The 24,461-nt window shown below is 43.9% G+C and overlaps 1 protein-coding gene and 1 long non-coding RNA gene across 3 annotated transcripts in view; one reads left to right on the top strand and one right to left on the bottom strand.

Moving 5' to 3' along the window:
• The first annotated feature begins 2,177 nt into the window (after positions 1 to 2,177).
• The window catches only part of FGD3 (FYVE, RhoGEF and PH domain containing 3), a 115,468-nt gene continuing 93,184 nt past the window's right edge, over positions 2,178 to 24,461 (top strand). The window contains exon 1 of one of the 2 annotated variants that reach the window (XM_048061399.2): positions 2,178 to 2,217. In XM_048061399.2, coding sequence (XP_047917356.1) covers positions 2,193 to 2,217 — 25 coding nt within the window. In that variant the 5' untranslated portion in view covers positions 2,178 to 2,192. Of the gene's footprint in view, positions 2,218 to 3,067; positions 3,400 to 24,461 lie in introns of those variants that run through there. The other variant, XM_048061397.2, reaches the window with a different exon arrangement.
• Positions 9,438 to 12,374, bottom strand: LOC136791615 (uncharacterized). Its single transcript, XR_010833954.1, has 3 exons — positions 12,073 to 12,374; positions 11,575 to 11,655; positions 9,438 to 9,794 (listed from the first exon to the last, which is right to left on the bottom strand). It is a non-coding gene; the product is annotated as an uncharacterized lncRNA (long non-coding RNA).

The raw sequence follows: 24,461 nt of genomic DNA, 5'->3' as shown, positions 1-24,461 counted from the left end.
TGAACTTTACTAACTGCTTGTGTTGCATTTATTGACCCTTTTGCACTAGACATTAAGGGTTTGAAAACAATAGAAGGTATCCCATGATAAAGGCGATATTCAATGGTTATTGCCCAATGCTTCAAAGCTAAGAGGAAGAAGTATATTGTACTGGGTACAAAGTGCAATTTGCATTTGCAAATAAGATTTAATAAAACTAAGACCTTATGGTGCTCAGCAAGATCCAGTTCAATACAGAAGATTGCTAATCAGTTTCTGTTCTATTTAATAGAGGCTTTGACTTCTTTGAGATTTAGCCTGAGAACAGCAGAAATGGCAGAAATGTTGACAAGAGGGACTTGTTTCTATTATGACTTCCTTCATGAGAGACCAAAGGGAAATAGCTAGGGTGCCTCTGATAGTCATGCTAGGAGGAAAGGGCTTAGCATAGCTGGATATGGATCTACAGCTTGCAACTCAGCAAAAAGTTGAGTGCTGTGCTTTTACTCAAACCGTGCCCCAAAGCACAATCCCAGGTTTTGTTCCCCACACTTTTAAATGACTGAATTCCTCTCAATTCAGGGGGAAAAATAAAGCAACTACACAATATTTAGAGGAAGTATCCCTTCCTGTTACAAAACTAATTCTGTAGCAGTTTTGCTTTTTCAGCCTATCTTCTCAGTAGCTTTTATTCCTTCAAATCCTCAGCAGAGTTGAAAAAAAGAGTACTTCTTTTATTTGTTGCTTATCTACTGAAATTGCTCTCTGACTCCAAATTACTTACCTTGGTTGAAGAAATAGCCTATTCTTAGATTTAAAGAAACTTACACTGGCCCTTTGTTACAATCCTGGTTGGCCAAAAGTAATGGCCACGACTTAATGTTTACTTAAATTGTAAACTCCCTCCAGAATTACTAATTGAATTCAACAGGTTCTGGTCAGAGATGCAAATTAAATACTGCCCGTGCCCAGACCATAAAAGTTGAGAGTACCTACAATGAAAAATGCTCTAATTGTCTGAAGGAAACAATGAAACCAAAATGTTGGATAGGATGGTGCAAGAAGCAGACGGAAATAAAACAATCATTTTATTAAAGAATGATGGTTATTTGCTGTAATGGTGCTATACCTAAATATATGCCTAAAATAAACACTTATTTGTCTTAGCTTTATGCATTATAGTAAGGACTTCATTTTGTTTAGAGCAAAGAACCCGGATAATTTCCAACAATTTTTAAGCCTGTTTTTGCTGCTGAGCATCAGTCCTATCTGATAACCATGTAACAGTAACTGGTAAGCTGTGATCTGCTCTGATGAAAGTACTTCAGAGAGGATCTGTCTCGTTGTCCTAAAGGACATGACTAATTTCATGTACAGGAAGGAGTTTAATCTCTGAAAGGGGTGGTTGTATGTTAAATTCATATATTAATGCTTTGAGGCTGGTCTTGAATGTTACAGATGTGATTTCAAAAGAAACATCATGAAATCCAGGCTGGCTCCTTACTGATAAATCTCCTACAGGCCTCCTTAGTCTGGTTTAATTGGACTTCATTCATGGATTTACTCTAGAACAGCTAGTATTTTTATTTGGGAATAATTAGTCCAAAGAAATCCATTTTATGAATTTCATTACAATAATGTTCTTCTGCTCCACCACAATATTAAAGTTACTCAAAACCATATTTCCATGATGGGGCCTACATCTTCGCTAGGTAGTTGTTTCAGGGAAAAGATAAGGAGCAAAGATTGATTATTGGGGAATAAAAAATAGACTAAAGCCTAATATAGTTAATTTCTGAATTTACTGTTTTGCATTTTTTTTCCTACGGGTAAATGCCTTTGGGAAGACAGTTTTCTCATTTTTGTTCTTTTGCAGATAGATTTTTTGATATGCGTTTTTAAGCTTAAATTGGTTGTTTTGCTTGGTATTATTCAGTCCTTGCAATGAGTGGTTGAAGATCTTACCTCTTAGAAAGCTGTCCTTTAAACATGTACCTCATCTGAAGACAGGGTTTTAGCGTGGCTGTAGTACACCCCCTGCAGAAAGGCCACTCTGACCACATGAGCGATGCTTCATCAGCACAGCATTAATGCCCCGTTGCCTGTGAAGGACAGCATCACCCTTCGGTTCCTGGCACATTCTTCTCCCTGACAAAGGCACAGAGCAGTGAGTCAGTCCTGGTCTGCCTTTTCAAGAAGCTCTGAAACATCTTATGGTTTGGTGTGGCTTTCTGGGAGGTGAGCAGCATTTGGTTGTCTGAGGGGACTGCACAACATGGCTCATATTCCCTTTGCTTTCCACCCAGGACATAAGGGAAAGGGCAGCAGTTTGGGGAGCCATCCATGGCCCTAGGACAAATGCTGTCAGCTTGGTCCTGCCACGTGCCCAATAGCTGCCCTCAGCAGCTGCACGAGGAGCTTTTGGCACTGATGGCAACAGCTGGTGTGGGAGCTGGGAGCCTTGTGAAGCTGAGGAGTGGCTGAGGGGATTGGGGTTTAGTCTGGAGGAGGCTCAGGGAGACCTTATTGCTCTCTACACCTCCCTGAAAGGAAGCTGTCGGGAGCTGGGGGTCGGCCTCTTCTTGCAGATACCCAGTGATAGGAGTAGAGGGAATGGTCTCAAGTTGCGCCAGGGGAGGCTCAGGTTGGAAATGAGGAGACATTTCTTCTCAGAAAGAGCAGTCAGGCATTGGGACGGGTTGCCCAGGGAGGTGGTGGCGTCCCTGTCCCTGAGGGTGTTCAAGGAAAGGTTGGATGTGGTACTTAGGGACATGGTTTGGTGGGTGACATTGGTGGTAGGGGGATGTTTGGACCAGATGATCTTGGAGGTCTTTTCCAACCTTAATGATTCCGTGATCCTATGACTCATTCCAAACAACTCGGCGGCAGGGCTTTGCCCTGGGCCGCTTCAAGATGGATACAACCCATCAAGCGGGGCAGCCCGCGCTCCCGGGCGGCAGCCGAGCCTCCGGGAGGCGGCCACCGCGCTCCTCTGAGGAGACCAGAGCTCGGCAGCGCCGTCCCCCGGCCCCGGGGCGCTCCCTTCCCCTCAGCCGCCGCCGGCCGGGCCGCGAGGGACGGGGCGGGGGACGGGGAGGCGTGAGGGGGGGGCTTCACCGCCCCGCCGCGGCCTGCATGCACGAAGCGCTAGGCCGGCTGGGCGATCCCCTCCCCGCCTGGGCCGGGCCGTACCGTGCTGTGCCGAGGCGGGCGGCGGGAGCCCCTCCCGCCTCCGCCGCCTTCGGGGGCGCCTCGTCCCGCTGGCGGCGCCTCATGGCGCGATGCAGCTGCAGTGGGAGGGAGAGGAAACCCACCCCCCTCGCCCGGCGGCCGCCTTTGTAACCGCGCAGCCCGGCCCGACTCGCAGCGGCTCGGGGAGCGCCGGAGCGCGGCGGCGGTGGGAGCAGATGGAGCCGGAGGGTAAGGCTGCGACCCCGGGCCGAGCCGAGCGGAGCCGGGCCGGGCCCCCCGCGGGGGAGCTCCGTGCGGGCTCCGCTCCGCGCCCGCCCGCTGAGTCCTCGGCGGGGCTCGGGCTGCCCAGGCCGGCGGGGCGGCGTGGAACTTCTTTCTTTCCCCTTCTCCCTCTCTTTTTTTTTTTTTCCCTCCTCCTTCTCCAGCAGCACGCCTGTTCCCAGCTCAAACCCCTTCTCAGCGGGGTGAGACCCTGGCGGGAGGCCCCCAGGCTCCAGCCCGGGCCGGGAGCGCCGCCGCTGGGCTCCGTCCCCTTTTTTTGGGGTGCCCCGGGGGTGGGCGGCTGGCGGCAGGCCCCCCAGAGCCTCGTCCCTCGGCGGCTGACAATGCCCGGGGACTGCACGTTTGTGTAACTACAGTCCTGAGCTGTGCAAATATATTTTTAGGTCTTCTAAAACCACATAAAACCAGTTCTGTTAAACACTTATTTTGGTAAGGCTATTATTAACGGCACAGATCAAATTTGTTTCCTGCCAATCCATATTTAGGCACTCGTGAAATGCCAAGTTTTTTCTCCACTCTGTCCTTTTTAAATACCTTTTGGAGCTGTTAGTAGTTATAATGTAAACCACTTCTAGTTGCAAATTGGAAACCTCTGAGCCATAATGGTCTGTTGCATTTAGCTGGCTGTCTCTTGTAAGCTCTACATTCTCATGCAACAAAAAAGCCTAAAAAAACTTACGAGATTCATGTTTAGAAAATTGGCTGCATACATACATCGTAGCTGTTTTTTAAACCTCAGTACCTAAGTCACATTTTCCATTCCAAGCATTAAGAGTGGTTAAACTGTGTTAAAGGGATACATTCTACCTTGGTTCCCGTGCGAGCTTTAGGGAATTTTAGCACAAAGGAAAATGGCTCTACAATTTAACAGAATTGTAGGCTAACCGCTTCTTGCAGTGCCTGAAACGCAGCAGCACCAAGGAGTGAAAGGGACTATTGGCAATTGTTAATGGCCAGAATTGGGTTTGTTGTCCACACGGGGAAGCGTACAGAATGTAAATGGAATACATATGGTGACGAATACACTGATAAAAGTATTTTTTTATGTTCTTTAAGATGTATATTTGTACTAGTAAGCCAGCTTTCATGCCATTAGAAATTAGAATGCTTTACTTGTAGAGATGATATTCAAGCTAGCAGAACTGTGTTTATAAAGTCGAAATAAGCAAACTGGGTTTGTTTGTATGTCTCCTTAGCTTAATAAAGCTAGAGAAAAATGATAAAATAGAATTTAAATGAGCTCCTTCTTTTGAAGAAATAAATCCTTGTGTTTTAAAAATGCAGTTTCTCTTCTGCCCTACTTCTTGGGCAGGTAAAGGCTGGATCAACCCAAGAAAGATAACGGTGAGTTGCAGACCTGCTGAGATTTACCATCTGCCCTGGCTTCATAGCTATTCAGACAATCTGACTCCTGGCATCTCCTGGGCTACTCGGGTACTTCAGTACGTTAAGTTTGGAGACGGTCCTCCTGCATGGATTTGAGCCTGCAGGAGGTGACCAGGGATACCTGTGTTAGCAGCCTCTCTCCGTGAGTTACAGAAGGAGCCTAGGCTCCCAGGTTAGCCACTGGTAGGTAGGTGCTCTAAATACTCCACCGTATGCACGAATATGCAGCTTTGTTGGCTGTGGTTGTCTTCAGTGAGAGTTATTTCTGTTTGCCAAGTTACAGCACCTAGAGCGTGGTGATCTTACTCACATCTGTAGATGCTAACCTTGCTCCTGGGACTTTGATCGAATGTGTCCTGCTCACATCATTCCTGAAGGGGGCTGGAAGTGGAGTACCCTTCAGTGCAGCTCCTAGCATTTAAATGTATGTTTAGAACACTCGCTGAAAATGAATCTAGGACCCTGTTCCCAGAGGAACTCTGTCTTTTTATAGATATGTAAGATAGGAGATCCTTAAGGCATCTTCCACAGAGATGAGAAAGAAAGATAGGGAATGGTAGTAGGCTACCCTTTCCTTAAGGAAATCCAGCGTGGTCTAGCAGTGCCACGGGAACTACTGACCTGGAAAACTCTTGTGGATGCCCCCTGTACCACATCACTTGAGGCAATAATGTGCAGAGTTTGGGACTTGAAAGCTTATTAGGTCTTGAAGTGACTCAGAGATGGAGGAAAGGATGTTCATACCAGTGAAAATGATGAAATCAACAGAGAGCAATGAAAATCCTTGTGGCTTCTTGTGTGGGATGAGCTTCTGTAACATTTTCAAAAAGGAGGAAGAGTGTCTGAGGCCAGTAGCAATGGGAGCAGGTTGCTGAGACACTGGGGCTCCGGGAGAAAAGGCATGGGAAGTCAGAATCCAAGGTGATGATTTTTCCCTTGTGCATTCTTTGCATTGTGATATTTTCAAGATGGGCTCTGACTTTTTTCCCCCCTAAGCAACCCTAGATTTTCATGCTGCAAGCTCAATGATTAAGTTGTTAGGTGTTTGTTTTGGAGGAAGCCTTGCTCTCAAGCAAGCTGCATGGGATGGTGTGGTTTGGGGACTGTTGCCCTCTGAAAGCCTATCTAAAATTTGTGAGTTTTCCACTCGTTTTCAGCGACTAACGTCCTTAAGGCTGTCTTTAGGAGCAGCTTTGTCCTGCATGAACCATTGAACGGGTTTGATGGGCACTGGGTGAACGTTCTTGTTCCTGGCTGAGGTTGATCTGCTTCTACCACCCGTGTTCAATGATAATCAATGTACTGCTTTCAAATTGTTTGTACCTACTTTTGTTTTAGGTGTCTGGTTAAGTTTATCGGACTCCAGTCACACTGATGCAAGTGGTCCTCCTTTGGTTAGTGTGCCCGAGTAGTCCGTGTGAGATCTGAGAGGACAGCGAGTGTTGATGTAACCATGATGTGATTAATACTTTGTTTCCTCTCTGACTGTAAACTGGTTCCTACTAAAGCAGCTGTAAACTTTTAAAATGCGTTTGAATAAGATTCGTTTGCTTCTCCAAGCTGTTTGGTAAACAATTTCAATATTTTTCTTTTATTAAATACTGAAAACTTGATTTAAAACTATTTAAAAGAGGTGGCGGGTAAAAAATAAGTAACAAATACTTCCAGTTCCCGGGGCTGAATACAGATATTGTATTGGGGCTTTGAGCTGTTGGCTATGTGAACTTGTTGGAGTGGAATAAATAGTGTTGCAGATTAAAAGTAATAATAACTACTGCGGTATTTGTTTTTGTTGGCATTATCAAATTTTAATGTGAAAATGAATGTTTCACTTGAGAGACTCTGGTTTACAATCATCGCATCATGATGAATATTGATACTATTCACAAATATCTTTCCTCTTCCAAATCCTCCGAACTAGCTGAAAGCTCCCTTGAAGTAAAAAATCAACGTCATGTATTTTTCAGATGTGGGAACAAAGGTAGAGAATTTGAGATAGTTCGCTTGATCTCAGGCTAAGGAACAAGTGAGGGATGAGGGAGGCTGCGAGGGAGGTGTTTGAGCTCCTCAGCTGGTTCCTTCTGCGGGGGGCAGCCGTCGAGCCACGCTGCCTGCTCACCACTAGCTCTCAGAAGAAAACTCAGATTTTCGTGCCCCCCTGCCCGTCCCGGCGGTAAGCACTGTGTCTGGTTGCCCCCAGCCTCCAGGCACAGCACCTCGGACCCCCACCGTGAAAATCCACCATGAAATTGGGGATGGATGTCTGCAGATCGGCGTTGCGTTCTCTGGAGCGTACAGTAATGGGCAGGCAGTCACGGCAAGAAACTCCGGCTGGTTTGGAGGTTATGAGTAGTGAAATTTGAGAAGGCCTTTGTTGGTGTAACAATCGTGGAGGTACACGGGGAAGTGCTTGCAGGGGAACTTTTTCCCCCTCCCTCCTGTTCCCCCTCCTGTTCCCCAGCCATCTCCTAAAAGAGAGGTTTAGTATCACCATATTTGCATTTTGCTTGCTGCAGTGTCTTAAAACTTTACGAGTCTTTGCGTTTTCTTTCTCAGTAAGTGGTTCTGCACTTTATCTGTACTTGGTATCATTAGGAGTTTCTGGTACTGAGGTTCTGCGTGTTTGCTGTATCGCAATGCCGGGGACGCTGTACCAGCCAGCACGGAGGAGAAATGGTAATGAATGTCCTCCCCTGCAGCACTAGATGGAGAGACAGGCTGATGCTCATCTCCATTCCTGCACTGACACGGGCGTTGCTTTTTCTGGCAACAGTCACTGTGCGCTTCTATGAGAAATACCCGGGGTGTGCTGCTGTGACCCGGCTTCTCAGTAATGGCATTATTTACAGCACGTTGCCTCTGTGGTCCCTGACCACTACCTCTCCAAGCACTTTTCTTCCTGCTTTTTCTTCTCGTGTCACTGACTTCTGTTGCTATTTTGGTCTTTGTGCAAAATGTAAGAGTTTATTGGTGTTACCAACTTCCTTGTTCTCGGGGCTGCGCTTAGTTATTTCGCCGGTCTGAAGACCTTGGTATGGGACAGCGAGCTGGTGATGGAGCGAGTGGGCTGGGACAACTGGGCAGGAAGGCTGGGAGAGGAGGAGTTTTATAAAGGATAACCTCAGTCGTTTTGTCCAGGATTCCCTTTGTGGCCCTTAGGGTGCTCCCAGAGGTGGTTTCGTGAACTCAGCACCTCCAGAAGCTCCATTAACAGAGCCCAGGTACCTGCCTTGGGGCCAGACTGCCTGCATACCCCTTCAGGGTCTCTTTCACGAGTATCTCTTTGTATGTTCAGATTGCTTTTCCCTCATGTTTTGCTTGCCATGACACGGGCTGGGAAGTCGCGGTTTGTTGTCACATGGCATCCCTGGGAGGCTGGTCAGCCCTTCCTGGGTCCCACCCCGCAGTTGTGCTGGGCAGTAATAGCCTAGGGAAGGAGCTTTTTTTGCTTTGAAGAAATCTGTCAAGCACTGAGACAGCTTTTGTGTCTTTTAAAGATGCTGGTGACTTTCTTGAGTGCTCAGAGTTGTTAAAAGCAAGAATAGCCATTTCTAAGTTTTCAAATTGCACAGGCTCACACAGTACACTTAAATGCCAGAAGTATTGATTGCTGCTCTGAAATGAGCTCTTGACGTTGAGTAAGAAGCTGTCATCGGGCAGTGAATGAAATAATGTACGATTCATGGTCTTCAAATCTGTTATTAGTAGTAGGAAAAGGCATTTCCTTGTATGACAGAATCCCGAAGGCGTTAACAGAGAGGGATGGAGCAGACCACAGGAAACGGCTGCTAGAGGCAAGGAACTGTTAAAACATTTCAGGCCCTTGTGGATTTCAGTGTGGACAAAAATAGTTATATGATTGAAATTATATGTTAAAGTGCTGCAGCTTTGCTTTTTGAAATATAATTCTCCAGTTCTTGAATTTCTTTGGAGATTGATTTAATCCATTTTAGAAATTCTTTGGCTTAATGAAGATTCAGGTAGAGAATATTTTTATGCTAGGCTGAATGCATGAATCTTACGTTATATTTGCTGGTTTTCTCTCTTGAAGCACTTTGAGTATTCTGTGGCTGAAATACACAGAGCCACAGCTTTCAGTGTAGCTGCCTCCGCTGCTACTTTATGGTACTTATTGATCTGGTTAATTAATGTGTAAGGCTAAAACCTGGGGACTTTGGACTCTGGTTAGACGTCAGCCTATTACTGGAAACCCAACCTACATCCTTCGGACGGAGCGTTTGGGTTCAGTTTGTACATGTAGCGTGCACATCTTTACACATCGCACTGGCAATCTATACGGGGAGTTTTGGAGGCTACCAGCATTCATATTAAAAAATTTGATTTCCAAAAGTCCAAAGAGCCTGGTAGTCCCAGTATTTTTTTGGAAGGCGGGGAAACATCTAAATATCCCTTGGATGTCAGAGGTTTCTCCTGTTTATTTTAGACTTCTGAAAAGCAGGCAGGTGTCTAACTATAATGAAGGAATTTAACACTGGGCCCTAGTTTTTCTAAACTCTTGGCCCCTCCTTATTCTTTCTTTTTGAGCTTGCAGGCTCTGAGCAGAAATTCTCTCTTGGTAACGTAACCCTAAGCAAATATTTACATTCATGAGATTCTTGCTACTTCAGCAATCGTTTTGGACCTTGAGGTTGGAACAGGGTGAAAGTTACTGTACCAAACACCAGGGCTGGGAAAGGCGAGGGGAAGGGAGGCCTGGAGGGGCTGCCAGATGTGGATTTACCATGTTTGGGAAGAATCACCTGTGCAATGTGCTTCAGTTGTCGCTCCACAAACACTGCTGTGCTCCCAGATAAGTTCTGCAGAGATACGATGTTACCTGCCACTCTCCCCGTGCGTATCTGAAGGGTGCTCACGATGTGAATTTCACCCACATCTTCACAATGATGAAGAAAAACGTTTGTGTTAAACTGAAGTGAACGGAGGGGAAGGGAAGTCTGAAGTGGAAAGGAAGGAAAAGGTGGTAAGTAAAATGCAAAAAACATGGAAAGACGCTGAAATTTTGAAGAAAGTGTGTTTGAAATTAACCTATGGATTCATAGGTATCATACCTTCAGAGGTAAAAGAAAGATGGTCCAGGGAACAGAACAATAAGAACTGGATGAATAAGCGAAATGAGGAATTATTTATGGTTTTTGTCCATTGTTACATCCTCCTAAAACAATGATGGAAGTGCCGCCAGACCTCTGCCTCCCATGTTTTTGTTTTCTGGCTGCTGTTGGTGTCCCGCAGTGCACCCTGTGCCGAGGAGCACGGGGATGATGCTTCTTGGACAGTGAGATAGTGGCTGGGCAGGACCCGTGCAGCCAGCTCACCAAGTCCAGCTCTTTCAGGTTTTAGGCACGGGTGCTGAGTGCTGATTTGCTACAGACTTACTCAGAGTATAAATTCCTTCAAAACTTTTCGACCTCGCTTGGCGCTGGCCAGCTCTTACCTGTCGTCCTCCACCGGGCGTGAAAGCACGAAGGCAGCACAAACCACGCATTGTGTTCCCTGGTGAATTTGACAGAAGTGGGATTGTGCCCCTGCAGTCAGGTTTTTGCTGGTGGTTGACATGGCTCTGCCCAGATCTCCCGGAGCCATGGCTGAATCCACAATAACTCGTAGTGATTAAAGGTCTAGCCCCCAGGCTGCAGCAGCATATAGCTACATGTTGGAACGGTTATTCTTTGCATTGAAGTAGCATATATGGTTTTGCTATTTAAATTTTTCCCCTTTTTTCCTGTTTGTTGAATATCTGCAAAGCCCTGGGTTGGGGGTGGATGAATTTGCCCAGAGGAAAATCTCAGCTTTCCAATTTCCTGTTGGAGCCAGGTGTGCCACCTCCGTGCACCGCTCGCACTGGCTGCGGGAGTTGTTCGCTTGGGCTGAGGTTTCCCATGGAGAAACAAACAGTGCTGCCTGCTGAGCCCTTCTGTATCTGTTTTACTAATCGCTATTGAAATTCTTACAGCCAGCTTCTGACTTGTAAAAATACAGAGTCAAATACGGAAGGTGGGGGGGGACAACAGCTCCCCATTATTAGGCAGGGCAGAAATTAATTTCTTAAATGTATTTTCAGCTTGGCCAAATATGTGTCTTGCCTTGCCATTCCTAGTGTATTAATGAAGCTGCAAGTGTACACAGGTGACCAGCCAGGGGAGAGTAAGGTTTCCTCAGAATAAAAAAGTAAAAAATAAAGCCTGCCTCATCCATACTTTCTGGAATTGCTGGAATTGGGTAGTTGGTCTTAGTTAGGCTGCTTGATTTTGATGGTTGTGCAGTCAGAAAAGTTCCTTCACTTAGGATGTGGAACAGATGCTATTCCTATTCACTTGAAAGACAAGACACCAAGACACTTTTTTTTGCATTTGTTTCTCAGACCATGCAAATCCAATAAACGAACTGATGTGTTGCTGGTTGTTGGTTTAGTCTGGGGTTTGAGCTCTGCCAGTGGCCACAGCCACTGTATTGGACACAAGAAAACCTGTAGCTAGCAGCTGGGGCTATAGCAGGCACCAAGAGATGGTTTTGTTTTTTTCTTTCTCCGTCTAGTCCGCACTCCTAATTATTTAAAGATTGAACTGTGTCTTAAAGCAGGAGGGTTCATCAACTCCCCAAACTCTTGGCCTCCACTGAAATAGGAAACCTTTTATAGTTGCTAACAGATTTAGGATTGCTAGTATGTATTTAATAAACAAATAAACGAACAACAACAAAAAGAGGAAAAAAAAGTACCTCTGGTAATACCAATGGAAATGCATTTCTAGCTGTTGAGTACTGCTGCCTGACTCCTCCACCCGTGGGGAATGGGTTCCACTGTTGGTGTTTTCAGGACATAGAAACAGAAAAACAACTTGCTGCTTCAGTTTCTGGTTTAGCTCTGATTTGTTAGTTATTCTGATTCTACTTGCAAAGCAAACATAGACAGAGTGGTGCAGGCATTGTATTCTGACGGTAAATGCAAGGAGGTGGGGAGTGTGCAGCCGTGCTGGTGTGTGCCCAGGCAAATTCTTGCCTTTTGAATCCAAACTGACTCTCCCAGTGCAGTAAGAAATGTGTAGGTAAGTCACCTCCTTCCCTGGATGAAACTCAAACCCCATTGTTTTTCTCTGAGCTTTCCCGGTTGCCTCTTTGTCCCGCTCCAGGACAACCAAGGAACCCCAGTATGCCACTGCGGAGCAATGTCAGCCTCCCACTTGCTTTTTCCATTTCCCGCTGTTGTTGCTCTCTCACCTTTCCTGTCATCTCATGCTCCTGTGATGCCTTAGGCCTTCAGGATATTCCTCCTGAAATCTCTTTCCAAGATGTATTTATGTCACAACATCTTCTAGGCTGACAGTATGTGTTAAAAATTAATCAAAACCGAGCTGTTACAGCTATGGGCTAACCTAGCATTGAGCTTCAGAGCCTTCTGGCAGCCAGATAGCACATGTGCACATCTGTGCTTGCAGCCTTCGGAGACTTTGGGCTTAGATCCAACTAAGGTGGATCATGTGCATGCAGTCTTGTTAGCTGCTTAATCGTGCTGCTGTTTCCCGTTTTTTTTTTTTTTTTTTTTCTTCCCAGAATTTAAGCTCCTCTGTCTTGCAATGGAAAAAAACAACCTTATGTATTAAATCAGACTTGTGAGCGTGTAGGCTCTGGGTGTAGCATGCAGAGTTCTGGGTGTGGTGATACGATAAGCAACAAAGCCCGATCATCCTTGTCATTCCATAGAACTGCACATCATATGTGGGGTCCCTCGGGGCCTTGCTGAGGAAGCGCTCACATTGAAAACTGATTTTGACTTCAAGTAGTGGGGGAAAAACGATGAAGCCTCATCTAATACGCATATAATTAGTAAACAGATGTTTCATATTGATCTAACTTTTGAAATGCATTAAAGATTTCTAAACATCATGTGTCTTACTTTTAAAAGTACTGCATAGTCGTCATTTGTACTGAAAGCCTTAAAATACTGTTTGTGGAATATAATTAAAGTTGTTTTTTAATGATGATTAGGATTTTCAGAAACAGCACAATTATACAAGGGTAGCAGTTCAAATATAACTCGATTCTGTAACTTCCATTTTGGTTTAAGACTTGAAAATCTAATGGTGGGAAAAGTTGTTTTTTTTTTTTTCTTTTTATCTTTTTATTTTAAAGCTGGTGATCCTGACTGCAGTGGTGTCCCCTTTCTGAAAAGGTATATGGCAGACCTTAAAATCAAAATCATTTTTCAGTCTGGCATAATAATATGAAAGATTGTCATTTACTTCGTTTGGAAGTGCGGTATGCCGAGTGCTCTATTTCTCTGTTTTTCAGCAACTTTGGTGTTAAAAGACTGTGCCTGAAGGAATTTTACATTTTTGCCCTTGATGCTTTGCTGCCAGATATTGAGGGGAGGTCACATGTGAAGGGATTAACAGAGGACGGAGCAAGATAAAGCCTTGTCTGAGCAGGCAGTACTTTTCATGGGTATTGATTCTTCTGGGATGTCTTTTAATGGCAGTGGATAAGTAGTACAGGTCTAGAGTTGATCAGACGTATTGCATGCCTTTAAAGAAAGAGAATGTCTGACAGACACTTACAGGAAAGGGAACCTTGACTGGAAATATTGGTGGTGCTGTTCAATGTACTGTTAGGTTTATATGCAGAGTTGTGCTTAAGATGCTGCTGCTTTGTATGTTTTTGGCTTGTGCTACGGTTGGGTAATAGACTCACGGAAATGTGGATAGCGAGTGAACGTAATTTCTGCTGCTTATTATGTCTGGAATAAAAAATGTAATAAGATTTTTCTTCATTAAGATTGTATGTAGCAAGTAGGTTTGGTTTTCTGTGTTAAGAATGTGCAGAAACTGGGTGTAGGTTGTAACGTTAGATTATGTTTTCTTGTTTTGGCTCTGTTTTTTTTTTAGTTGGAGTTTTCAGTGATGAAGAAGTGCTGCCATGTCTTTAGCCAACACTTAAATTGACTCTGAATTTGTCCCCATCCCCTGCACCCATCTGGGCTCTTCAAAATGGTACACAGGTCTTGATTCTTCATTTGAACTTGCTGGTGTTGATGCTGGGATTAAACTGCAGCATCTGATTTTTTTTTTCTCCTTTTAAAACCTGGTAAATGTAGTTTTAAGAGCTCCATGCTGGATCTCACAATAGCAGGATTTGAGCTAGATTGTTTAAACAAAAAAAAAACAACAAAAACTGGAAGTCTGCAATTTTTCTGTGTTGTTGTTTTTACAATTATTTAACGGCAGTCATGATAAAGTTTGATTTATGTAGGGTTTGTAGCATAGACTTTGCTGTGGATTTCTACAAGCAGAATTTTAGAGGGCTTAGAAGTGTTTGTAGGAGTTAGATAATGGTGGTATTTGGTGCTGTGCCCTGGCTGAAATATGCAGCGTGTGAAGTAAAGATACTGAGATATCTGGTCTCCTACTTGGGGCTGGACTGAATGGGACAGCAGTGCTGCTCGCCTTTCAGGTGCACCCATTAAATCTGTTCTCCGTGTAGCCCAAATGTAAGGGCTAAAATCAAGGTAAATACTTTTTCAGGTTTTGTTGACTATTGAAATAAATCTCATGTATTTCTATGAATGTACTTACTTGCAGCGCGATCCCTTCTTGAGAACCATCGTGAGTATGATTTCCTTCCCACTGAGGATGTTTCTGTCAGTACTGACAACTGTGCTCTAAATATTTGGTGAAACCCAGCAGATTCATGCTCCATCAGGCAAACCCGTTTCCAAATCCATTCGAGGCATGGTAACTTGTACAGAATGTTAATGCAAACACTTTTAGTTTCTTCCTTCCTTCAACTTCTGTCAAGCTGCTGATGTAAAAATAACTATTTCTGTTTAAATTTGAACGTTTTGTTTTGCTCGTCTCCAGATTTAGGAGCTCCTCCTAAAGCTCTCTTCTGCAAAGTGAGCTTGTAGGTGGTCAGGACCTGGCTGTTCGGGGCTGCATGTGCGGATTCAGCTGACGTATGGCCAGGGTAGCTGAGGGTCTGCTGCCTGTGAAGGCAGCAGTGTCTTTGTTATGAGTACTGGCTTTGGGGGTATATTAACTTTGTTATGAGTACTGGGTTTGGAGGGTTGTTTATCAGTGTCTTGTCAGGAAAAAAAGATTCTTCAGAGTTCGTGGGGATTCAGTATATTCCCTTGTGATTACGTCCAGTTTTGCAAGAATATTGGTATTTATGTTGCTGAAGTCTGGGTCGTAAGTGTGCACAGAGATCTGTAACAGCTGCGTAAAGAACCAAGCTCAGAGATCCTTGCAAGTCATGTCACAAGTTTTCTCTCTGTGTCCAGATGTTGCTTAATCGTTAAATTATTTTAAAATTGTTTGAGGATATAGATAGTAAACTAATGTCATATTTAACATCTAGGGTGCCCAACAGTTAATTACTTTCTTTAACATATCAATATTATTAGATAAAAGCCGTGCTATTCTAAGCTGTTTTTCTGCTATCTTTTCCACTCTCTAATTACAAGCTTGATATGGATTTTATCATCTAGGTGGCATGATAGACTTTGGTCAATAACAGCAGGAAATGACAGGGACAAGCTCTCACTCTGTGCTACACCCTCTGTTCCACTGTGAAAATAAATGTAGGAACAAACCCTTTTCTCTTTCAGTTTTTTTTTTTCCCTCCCCCTCTTTGTCAGATGGGTGAGAGTTCATTGCAATGGAAATCAGTTCAAGAGGCTCCACTTAGAGGTCTCCCTGTGAAGGACATAATAGATCTAGGAAAAACTAGATTTCTTTGAACTTGGGAGATTTTGTTTTATATGAAACTGTAGGAGATGGGGAAAACCGCAGCAGTCAAAGGTATCTGTCATTCTGGTGAATGTACAATGGTATATAATCAGTGGCTTAGGGGGATATATATATATGCTTTAAGGGTAGTGGGAAAAGTAACTTGCTGGATCCTGAAGAATAGGAAGATTTGGGTTCTGTAAAGTAGAGGAGCTTTACAATGACTGTATTAAATGGGAAACACTCCCAAGTGCTGGCTCCCTGCACCAGTTCTCGGGGTCTCGCTGGGAGTCCAAGTGGTAGCAGAGGTTGTCTTCACATCATGTGACTGCTCATCAGTGCTAGCAGAAGAAAAGCATTTTCTGCTGCATTTCTGCTGCAGATCACCAGTGCTTCACTGGTGTTGCAGGAAGCTCCTAATTGTTAATGTTGTTAGGAATGCTTTTTTTCTTCTTCCCTCCCTTCCCTCTTACATTGCGAGCCTGAGTTACTACTGTGCTGGCAGATAGCGTACTTGGCACCGACAGTAAAGGCAACACTAGAAAGATTTGTATTTAAGGAATCTGTAAGATGTATGTCAGAAGGTTTCTTTAGCTGGGAGCTGGTGCTTGGTGGAGTTTCTTCTGTTTGTACTGAATAAACTGGCGTTTGAGTCCTCAGAAGACCACAGATCTCTTCTGCTGGAAAAAGTGGGTGTTGTAGGAAACTCTAGATATAGCCATGCTAATTCTCGTAAATCTCTCAGCTTCTTTCCATGCCCCTAAACATAGGGTTTGGAATCCCTAATGGGGTATGAAGACACCGCATTGAAGTGGCTTTACTTGGCAGTGGATTAAGACATTCTGGGGCCTTGAGCCGTAACACAACTTGGTTCTGGCACCGTCACTGCACTGCAGTTCTTGGCAGAGGGCTCCTCTTATCATATAAGTGGAGTTAGGAGCTTTTTATCCTGCTAGGACTAATAGCAACACCATATCTTCACCTCAGAGCAGCAGGGGCACATATGCATGGGACAGCACACTAAGTATTACCTGTCCCCCCCCCCTTTTTTTTTTTTTGAAAAGAACTGTTTTATCCTTTGTAGTTACCTAAGTATTTATGGGTTCCACCCAAAACAGTTGGGTTTGGGTTGATGAGGTTACTGAGGGGTAAGATGCTGCTCATGTGACTATTGTTTCAGCTTTTTCTGCCGTTAGGCAACCTACATTTTGCATTTAATCACTTTACAGTTTTTGATCAGGAGAGCTAGAAGCTTGCCCTGTCTTAAGTACTGACTTACACTGTATAATTTAAACAAGTGAAGCTTTAGATGTTAGTATACAGGACTTGCACTTTAATCTGACTGTGGATCAGCCACCTTTGAATTGAGCCTTGAGGTAATGCTTTTTGGTCTTTGTCAGCTCAGTTGGACTTCTGACAGCTATTGAGAAAGCTGGAGAAGAGGATTGGCTTTGTTTCCTTTGATCTGTTGAAGCTTTTTGTCTCTTACCTCATCTGGGGCAGTTGAGGACTTTATTTGGAGTCAGGCGGGGGAAAGGATTTGAACTGACTGGAAAACACTGCTGGACTTGGGGGGCTCCCTTTTAAGGCTGCCCAGCAGCTGAGGTTGGATCTAGGTCAGCTTGTTACAGGTAAGACAGCTCTTTGCCTGAAGAACAGGGTCTGTTAATGTTCTGGATAACCTCTAAGGTTTTAACTTGATGTAGAAGTTTGCTTTCCTTCCCGTAGCCTGGGTCATGTTCATAAACGTTGTTGTGGTTGGGTTCCCTGTGTGGCCGTGCTGGGGGAAGACTGGGGGAGGCACTGAGTTTAAATCAGACAAAGAGTCTGTGGGGTATTTTTGTTCCAGGTGTTAGGAGCGGGGAGCAGTTCCAGCTGGTCATGTCCTTGTCATCATTGTCACTATATGTATGCATTCTTAGTTTTGAATGTTTTTAATGTAATGCAGCCTGACAGAGGTGGGTCTGTGGAACGACACAGGTGCTGAGGACACTGCACCTGCCCTGTGAGTGTCTGAAGGGCTTTCACATTCGGTCAGCATGAGGTGGGCCTGGTGGACCCAGTGCCTGTCAGCTGCTGTTGTATCCTTGGAGCTCTCCTCAAACACCTCTTCAGGTTTCATCTCCTCAGGAGGAGCTCAGCTTGCATGCCCCGAGCCTGACGGAGCCACAAACCAAGTTGCATAGGGTGAGCCCGTCTGGGAGACGCCTCGCAGGAGCTCTGGGCCAGGGCCGCGGCATGGATGGCGGCACCTCACTGTCAGCCCTCTGTGGCAGGGTGAGGTGGTTGGGCCAAGTGGCGAGGCTCAAACTGAGTCTTAGCTGGGGTTCTCTGCCCAGGTCTGTGAAAAGAGTGGCAGAGGGTGGGTAGATTCTGTATCCAAAATGTATGTACCTGTGGGGACAAAATGAAGTAGTGGGGACAAAATGAAGTAGTGGGCCTTCTGCGCTGCTGAAGGCATAGGGGTGTGAGGTGGACTGCAGTCAGCAGAGTGGTGTGGGCTGGCTTTAGTCTCTCGTGCAAGATGCTCTTGTCAGTGCTCATCACACTGACCTCTTGTTGATATGTGAACTTGACTGAGTCGAGCTCCGGCAGCCCTTGACAAGCGAGCCCCTGTTGAGGAGGCTGTTTGGCCGGCCCCGATAGCACAGTGGTCTCTAACAGCTCACAGCAGCTTTAGTGCCTTCAGTAGCCCCAGGAGCTCCCACATCAAATAATGTTGTTTGAAAGGCCCCGTGAAAATGCTGCTGATTTTTTTACTTTGTGACTTGATTAACACTTTTCCTAAAAACTGGAATGTTTCATAAAGGTGTCTGCCCAGGGTTTGCTTATCAAGTTTGCGGCTTATACAACGATAATGTTTTCAAAATCCAAGTCTTTATTGCATTCGTATTGGGGCAGGAGGGAAGAAGTTGCTGTTAGAGTTGAAGTGTTAACTGTGTGACCGAAGTTAATCTTTTGGTGGTGATCCTGGCAAAGGCTATTGTGTTTTGTTTGTTTGTTTTCCCTTTAGCTTCATTAGCAGTTTGTTGTAGTCTCTCTTCTCTTTTTCACTCTCTTACCCATACTTCCCTTTGCTGCTGAGAAAGGAGATGTGTATATGTATATTTTAATCCTGATGTCAAAGGGAGTTAACTCTGGTTTAGATAGAAGATACCAAAATGTGTTGAAAAGCCACAAAAAGAAATAGGAAGTTTTGCTTCGAGTTAAGTATTTGCTCTTTTATTAGAGCATTGCAGCCCGCTTGTTGGTCTTGATTACGGCATCTGAATTCTTTACCCCCTCCCCCATGAGGGGAAACAGTTTTGGGATATCACTGATGGCCACTTCACCTTTAAAGCTCCAGCCTCACATACTTACTTACACATCTCAGATTACATTAAAAAAAAAAAAAGGAAATGTAATTCGACTAATTTTTTTCCTCTCTTTGCTAGAGACAGCCAGCACCTTACAGGCTCAGGAAAAAGAACACTTCCACATTTATTTATACATCTGATGTTTTTGTTTTAAATAGTGTGCAAGGTTACTTTAACCTTATTCATGATGGGTGAATGCTTTTTAGTAGGTTTCTAGGTTGTAGGTAACTGAAGTTTCCTGAATTTCATCCAGGTAAGTCAGTGAAGTACCTAGACATGTTGTGAGAGTCTTACGGCTGTTCTGGTTGTAAACACCTGCACATGGTAGAGGTTTGTACTTCTATTATTTGCATCCCTGAGGTTGTAGGTAAATGTTATCTCCTCTTCATTAGTTTATATTTAATCCCTCTAAAATATGCTCTAAATTAAGGTTACTTTTAGTGCAGTTCTGTGTCAATCCACCAGATGACACTTGGTGCTTAAAGATGAAAAGAAGATGGATGGTCTTGTATTAAGAATGCTCTAGTCCTTAATTGATTTAAGAAAAAGAATCAGGACATTTTATTTCCAGAATATTTTCTTGGAACTTGTAAAATCTTCAGTGTGAGTATCAAAAATGCTTATATGCTATAGTTGTGCTTTTCCTGGTGGATGTAAGAAAAGGAGATTGAGGGGAGATTTTTTTTTTTTAATGAAGGCTTTGAATAAAATTAAGTGCAGAAGATAAAAAATCATAATCACCTTCTGATGAACTGATATGAAAAACAGTATTCATGTTGAATGTGTGGTTGATAGGAGCAAAGACAGACACTGTAGGTTGTGATTTTGTGGTGTTCAGCTCATCAGAAGAGGAGTGCTTTTGTGATCCTGGTCTGTGTGTAGGTTTTACCACAATACTGACGGTAATTACAAGTATGTAAAAGGTTCAGGACAGTACTGTCAGTGCGACACCTTCCTGAAAGCATACCTGTCAGTGCTGTGATGGGAAACTAGGGACGGGTTGTTCTGTTTTATGCCTGTGTGGAGGTGAGCTCATTGCTCAGCAATCGTGTGATAAACCTGAGGATCAAAGTCCACATACATCTCCTGCATGCTCTTTTTGTGTGTATAGAAGACAGTAGGCTAATGAGCCAGAAAACTTGGCTGTAGCAACATTTGGTTTCTAAGTAAATAAAACAATGTGGTGTAAAGAGTTTTTGGTGATGGTTTTTGTAAATGCATGATTTTATATGAAGCAATCCCCCTTCTGCCAAAGAACCTGTTTTGTTGTAGATTTTTGCTCTCTTCATGTATTTTTGTTTACCCTTTGGTGAACACTACTCAAATGTTGTGCCTAATCAATAGGATCAATTACACCATGGTTTTGAAAGTAACATGCCTCACTGGTGTTTTAAATCCAAGTTTTGAAGATCAGTGTTTTATTGATAATACCTTTCAAATAATAACATTTAGGTAGCTAGCACATGAACTATGTTTCTTTTCCTAATGGAAAACATTAATCTGTGGTTGTGCCTTACCTGTTTTCCAAGGTAACTTATTTGTGTTTATTTTTTTTATTTGCTAACCACTTGTTTGTGATTTCTCAGCAAGGTGTCTGCTCTGAGGCCCTCTGTCTCGGGAAGCACTTAGCTTCACATGACCATGACCTGGTGTGGTGGTTCAAGGGACTTTTTTCTCCAAGACACTTGACATTCTTGTTCCTCTTCTTTTATGGCCGTTTGTGCTGATTGAAGGAGCCCCAGTGGCCCCTTGTGTGCATAAAAATGTAACAGGGACATTTTCTTTGACACACGGGGGTGTGTTTAAGTACACTCCTCGTGTTGATGCCAGTATTTGGTAATTGTACTGGATCATTGACGAGAAATTAGCCATTTCCTGATGCTTTTTTTTTTTTTTTTTTGCTAGTTAGAAAATACCAGTTGATGATAGCTGATGCAATTCCTTTGAAACCCTTAGGAGATAAACACTGGGAATCCAAGGTGCAGCTGAGCCGGACTATGCTGGGAGCCCCTGAGCAGACGCGCCCAGCAGAGCGGGCACCGGAGCAGCACCTGGCACAGCTTCACTGCAGGGACATTGAGATTGCAGACAGCAGGGAGTGCTTGTGGTCCTGAGCAACCAGTGCCTTGTTGTGCTCCTTGAAATTGCCATTTCTAACACGTGGTTGTAAAGTCTGAAGAACATAGGGTTTTCTGGGGAAATGTTGAAGTCTGAAATTCAGTGTTTTTTTTTTTTTAGTTTTTATTAAAAACAAATAAAATCTGATAAACCTTGCCTACCTCGTCAATTTTAATTTCATATGACTTATTACTCTGTCTCTGGACAACTAGGAGAGGGCAAAAAAGCTGCAGTACATGAGAAGCAAAGGGGAATGATACTTTTTGCTGAAGATCTGGGAATCATCTGCTTAGCAGATGTTTAAAGTAAGTCTTGCGTAAATTCTGCTTATAGATGTGTGTGAGCGTAGCTCATGGATTTATGTACAGTCTTGATGTAATGATTGAGTTCCTCTGAAAAAATCCACGACCAGTTAGTGACATTGCAGTATATATGTTGGCAAGTCCACCTGTGTTTGAAATCTGTCTCAGCATTAATCTTGGGAAAATCGATGGGTCGTTTTCATTAGGGGACTCTTGCTCAGGAATTCAGTTCAATCTGCATAGTTGGAAAGATTGTGTTGCTTGTCTGTTCACTACTGCTAATTTTAAGGAGCTGCAGATTGATGCTACATGGCCCACCCAGTAGGTTTCCACTGCTTTTTTTTTTTTTCCTAAGTTGCAGAGAATGCAGAAAAAACTTGGTAGAATGCCCTTGGATATTGACCTAGCACTGTGATAGGTTTCTTCCTCATTTATTGTAGGAAAAGAAGGAGAAAAAAAGGGAGGTAGAGAAGACAGGACAAAAATAGAAGGTTGTAGTGAACGCTAGCCAAACAATCTGGCTAAACGCTCATGCTAAAATCCTGCAGGTAAGATGTGAAGCAGTGCGGTTACACGTGGAGCTGGAGGCTCCTTCCACAATGGAGAAAATGAGCAATGGTTTGTTTATGATTGCAGGATTCAAGGTAACTTTTCCAAGGCTACAATTCTCCTTTCTCCAGGTGATATAGGTTGGCTTTAGCCCAAGCAGAAGTTTGTATGTTGCCTTGTTCGGTCCAAGGGGTAGTTGACTGGACTGTCAGGGTCCCCCTGTTCAGATGAGGGGCAGACAGGCTTAAACACAGCTTGGAAAGCTCCTAAATGCCAGGAAGGACAAATATTAAGGCTTGTGTTTGGAACATAGGCAAAGCTGAATTTAATAATTGTTACCCTTTGTAATTTAAATTTCAGTTTCCCTTTGTCTTTTATCCTATGCACAGATTAAAAACACATCTCGCGTCTCTGCCCCTTTCACTTCCTTCACCCTGATACCTGGGCAGTATATTAAAATAGAGGAATTCTGTGTCTAAGCTCTACAAAGCTCAACTGGCATGAAATAGTTTACAGGACATTTGCAGTATTCCCTGCTGCCCTCCCCCTTCCCTCTCCATCTGTTAGCCAATCCTTTGTTTTTCACTTTTGCTCTTTTTTATTCTCTTGTACTGCTTATGGTCAACCCTTTGTTACTCTTTTCGTCAGTTTTGTCTCAAAAGAACGTAAAACAATTATACAGAAAACATAAAGCACTAATTCTAAGACTTAAGCCTAACTTATAAACTGTGCTCAAATGAGGTTTGAAATCAGGTGGTGGGAGTTTATGCATCCCTAATTAGAAGCAAAACTAAGCGAGCATGACAAATGTATTGATGATAAACCTCAGCCCTGATTAAACATCTGTTGAAGCTCAACTTAGTAAATTACAGCAGATTATTGCTGCCTGAGATGCAGATACTGGGGGCTTCTGGAGCTCTGGAGGGGTTGCATCGCCCTGCCTTTGTGGGAGCAGCAACAGCAGTCCTCTGCACAAGGCTCGCTGCAAGAGCAAAGAAAGTCCTTTGTCCTTTTTAAAATCAAGCCAGATTTTTACTTTAAAGTGAACCAGAACCTTTTCAAGGTGTACTACTGAAGGCGTAAAACTTCTTTTTCTTTTTGATTAAAGAGAATCTCAGCCGATCCTGAAGGCAGCCAGAAGGCTGTAAATTTCCTGGGGCAACAAAATAGTTAGCTTAGATGAACTTGAGCTTACTTGTGCAGAAAATCATGTTTTACAGGTTGGAGAAGAGTGCAGCAGGACAGCAGTCACAAAGTGGTTCAGTGAAACTCTGGATTATAACTGTTGCAAATAACCCCGGGGCATGGGTAATTTGTTAGACTCCACGGCGTACACGTTTTCTCACTGTGGGAAACCTGGGTATTTCTTGAATAGGTGTTTTGCCTCTCTCTCTGCTTCACTTGTGCCCTACTTTTTTCAGTCCAATAGGTCCAAGTTGCTTTGTGTCTTGTTTTGCAGCCGGTACAGTAGTTTTCCACCTTTTCCACACAGGCATCCTCTCTTTCACATCCACTTAGCAGTATGGAAAGATATTTCCTCGAGAAAATAGGTTTTTCCAGCCAAGAATGCGTTGCCAAATGTTTGTCTAAAGCATGTCATTAGTATGGACGAAACAAATGATAACCAGCCCAAATCCAAACCTCTTGGCAGCAAGCTGGAACAAAGAACTCTTTTGACTCTCTTGTGCCAGACATTTAAACCCATGCAAGAGCCCGTGCTTAGAAGAAAAACATTGAAAATAGAAGCCCTGGGTGCCATAAAATAGGCAAGTTGCTGCAAGACAAGAGGGCCTGGTAACTATTCCTCGAGCCAGGATGTAGTTTCATGGCTATTTGAAAAAAGTACGAGAACAAAAGTAAATCCTCCTGCAAGTACTGGGCTTGTTCTGGGTCCAAGGCATCTCAGGCTGGTCTCTGGTGGTGCAGCAGTGCCCCTCCGAACAGCTCGGCCTCCTGTAAGGCGGCTGCAAAGCAGCAGCTGGCAAAAATCAGCGAACTCAGTCTGTTGGTTTGTGTTTCCTTTGTCTGGTTCTCCTAAGCAAAAACCTGCTAAATCTCAGCTGGGAGGTGATTGAATTTCAGTAATTGATACACTATTCCATGTCAATAGGAGTGTTGCTTCATAAAGTGCTCTGGGGTTTTTGGGGAAAATGTCTTTTGTATAAAGCTTGTCATTAAGCCTGATTAATTACGATTGAACACATTCCAGAATCCAGGATGAAGGCTGCAGAAACTGCAGACTTGTGCTGATCACAGTTTTACAGATCTTTGTGTGAGCAGTGATTTTTGGTTGATATAACACAGAAACCAATGGGAATGCCCAGGTTGGTTGTTTGGTTTTGTTTTTTCCTTTGTATCAGTACAGCTTTAACTTCTGCCTTGGTTTAACAAGATGTGCTGGTTTGCTATGCCAGGCAAGTGTGCTGCTGTGTGTTCCTGGCAGGGAAACCGGGTCATTTGTACCTCTTAAGCCTGGTAGAGAAATGAGCAATTGAGTGAATTGTAGCCTTTTTCTTTACAGTAAAGGAAAAAGTGAAGGAGGAAAACAAAAAAAGACT

This window comes from Anser cygnoides, chromosome 10 (genome assembly GCF_040182565.1).
Source record: "Anser cygnoides isolate HZ-2024a breed goose chromosome 10, Taihu_goose_T2T_genome, whole genome shotgun sequence".
Taxonomy (NCBI): domain Eukaryota; kingdom Metazoa; phylum Chordata; class Aves; order Anseriformes; family Anatidae; genus Anser; species Anser cygnoides.
The sequence above is the reverse complement of the archived record's forward strand: the minus strand, read 5'-3'. Positions and strand labels throughout refer to the sequence as shown.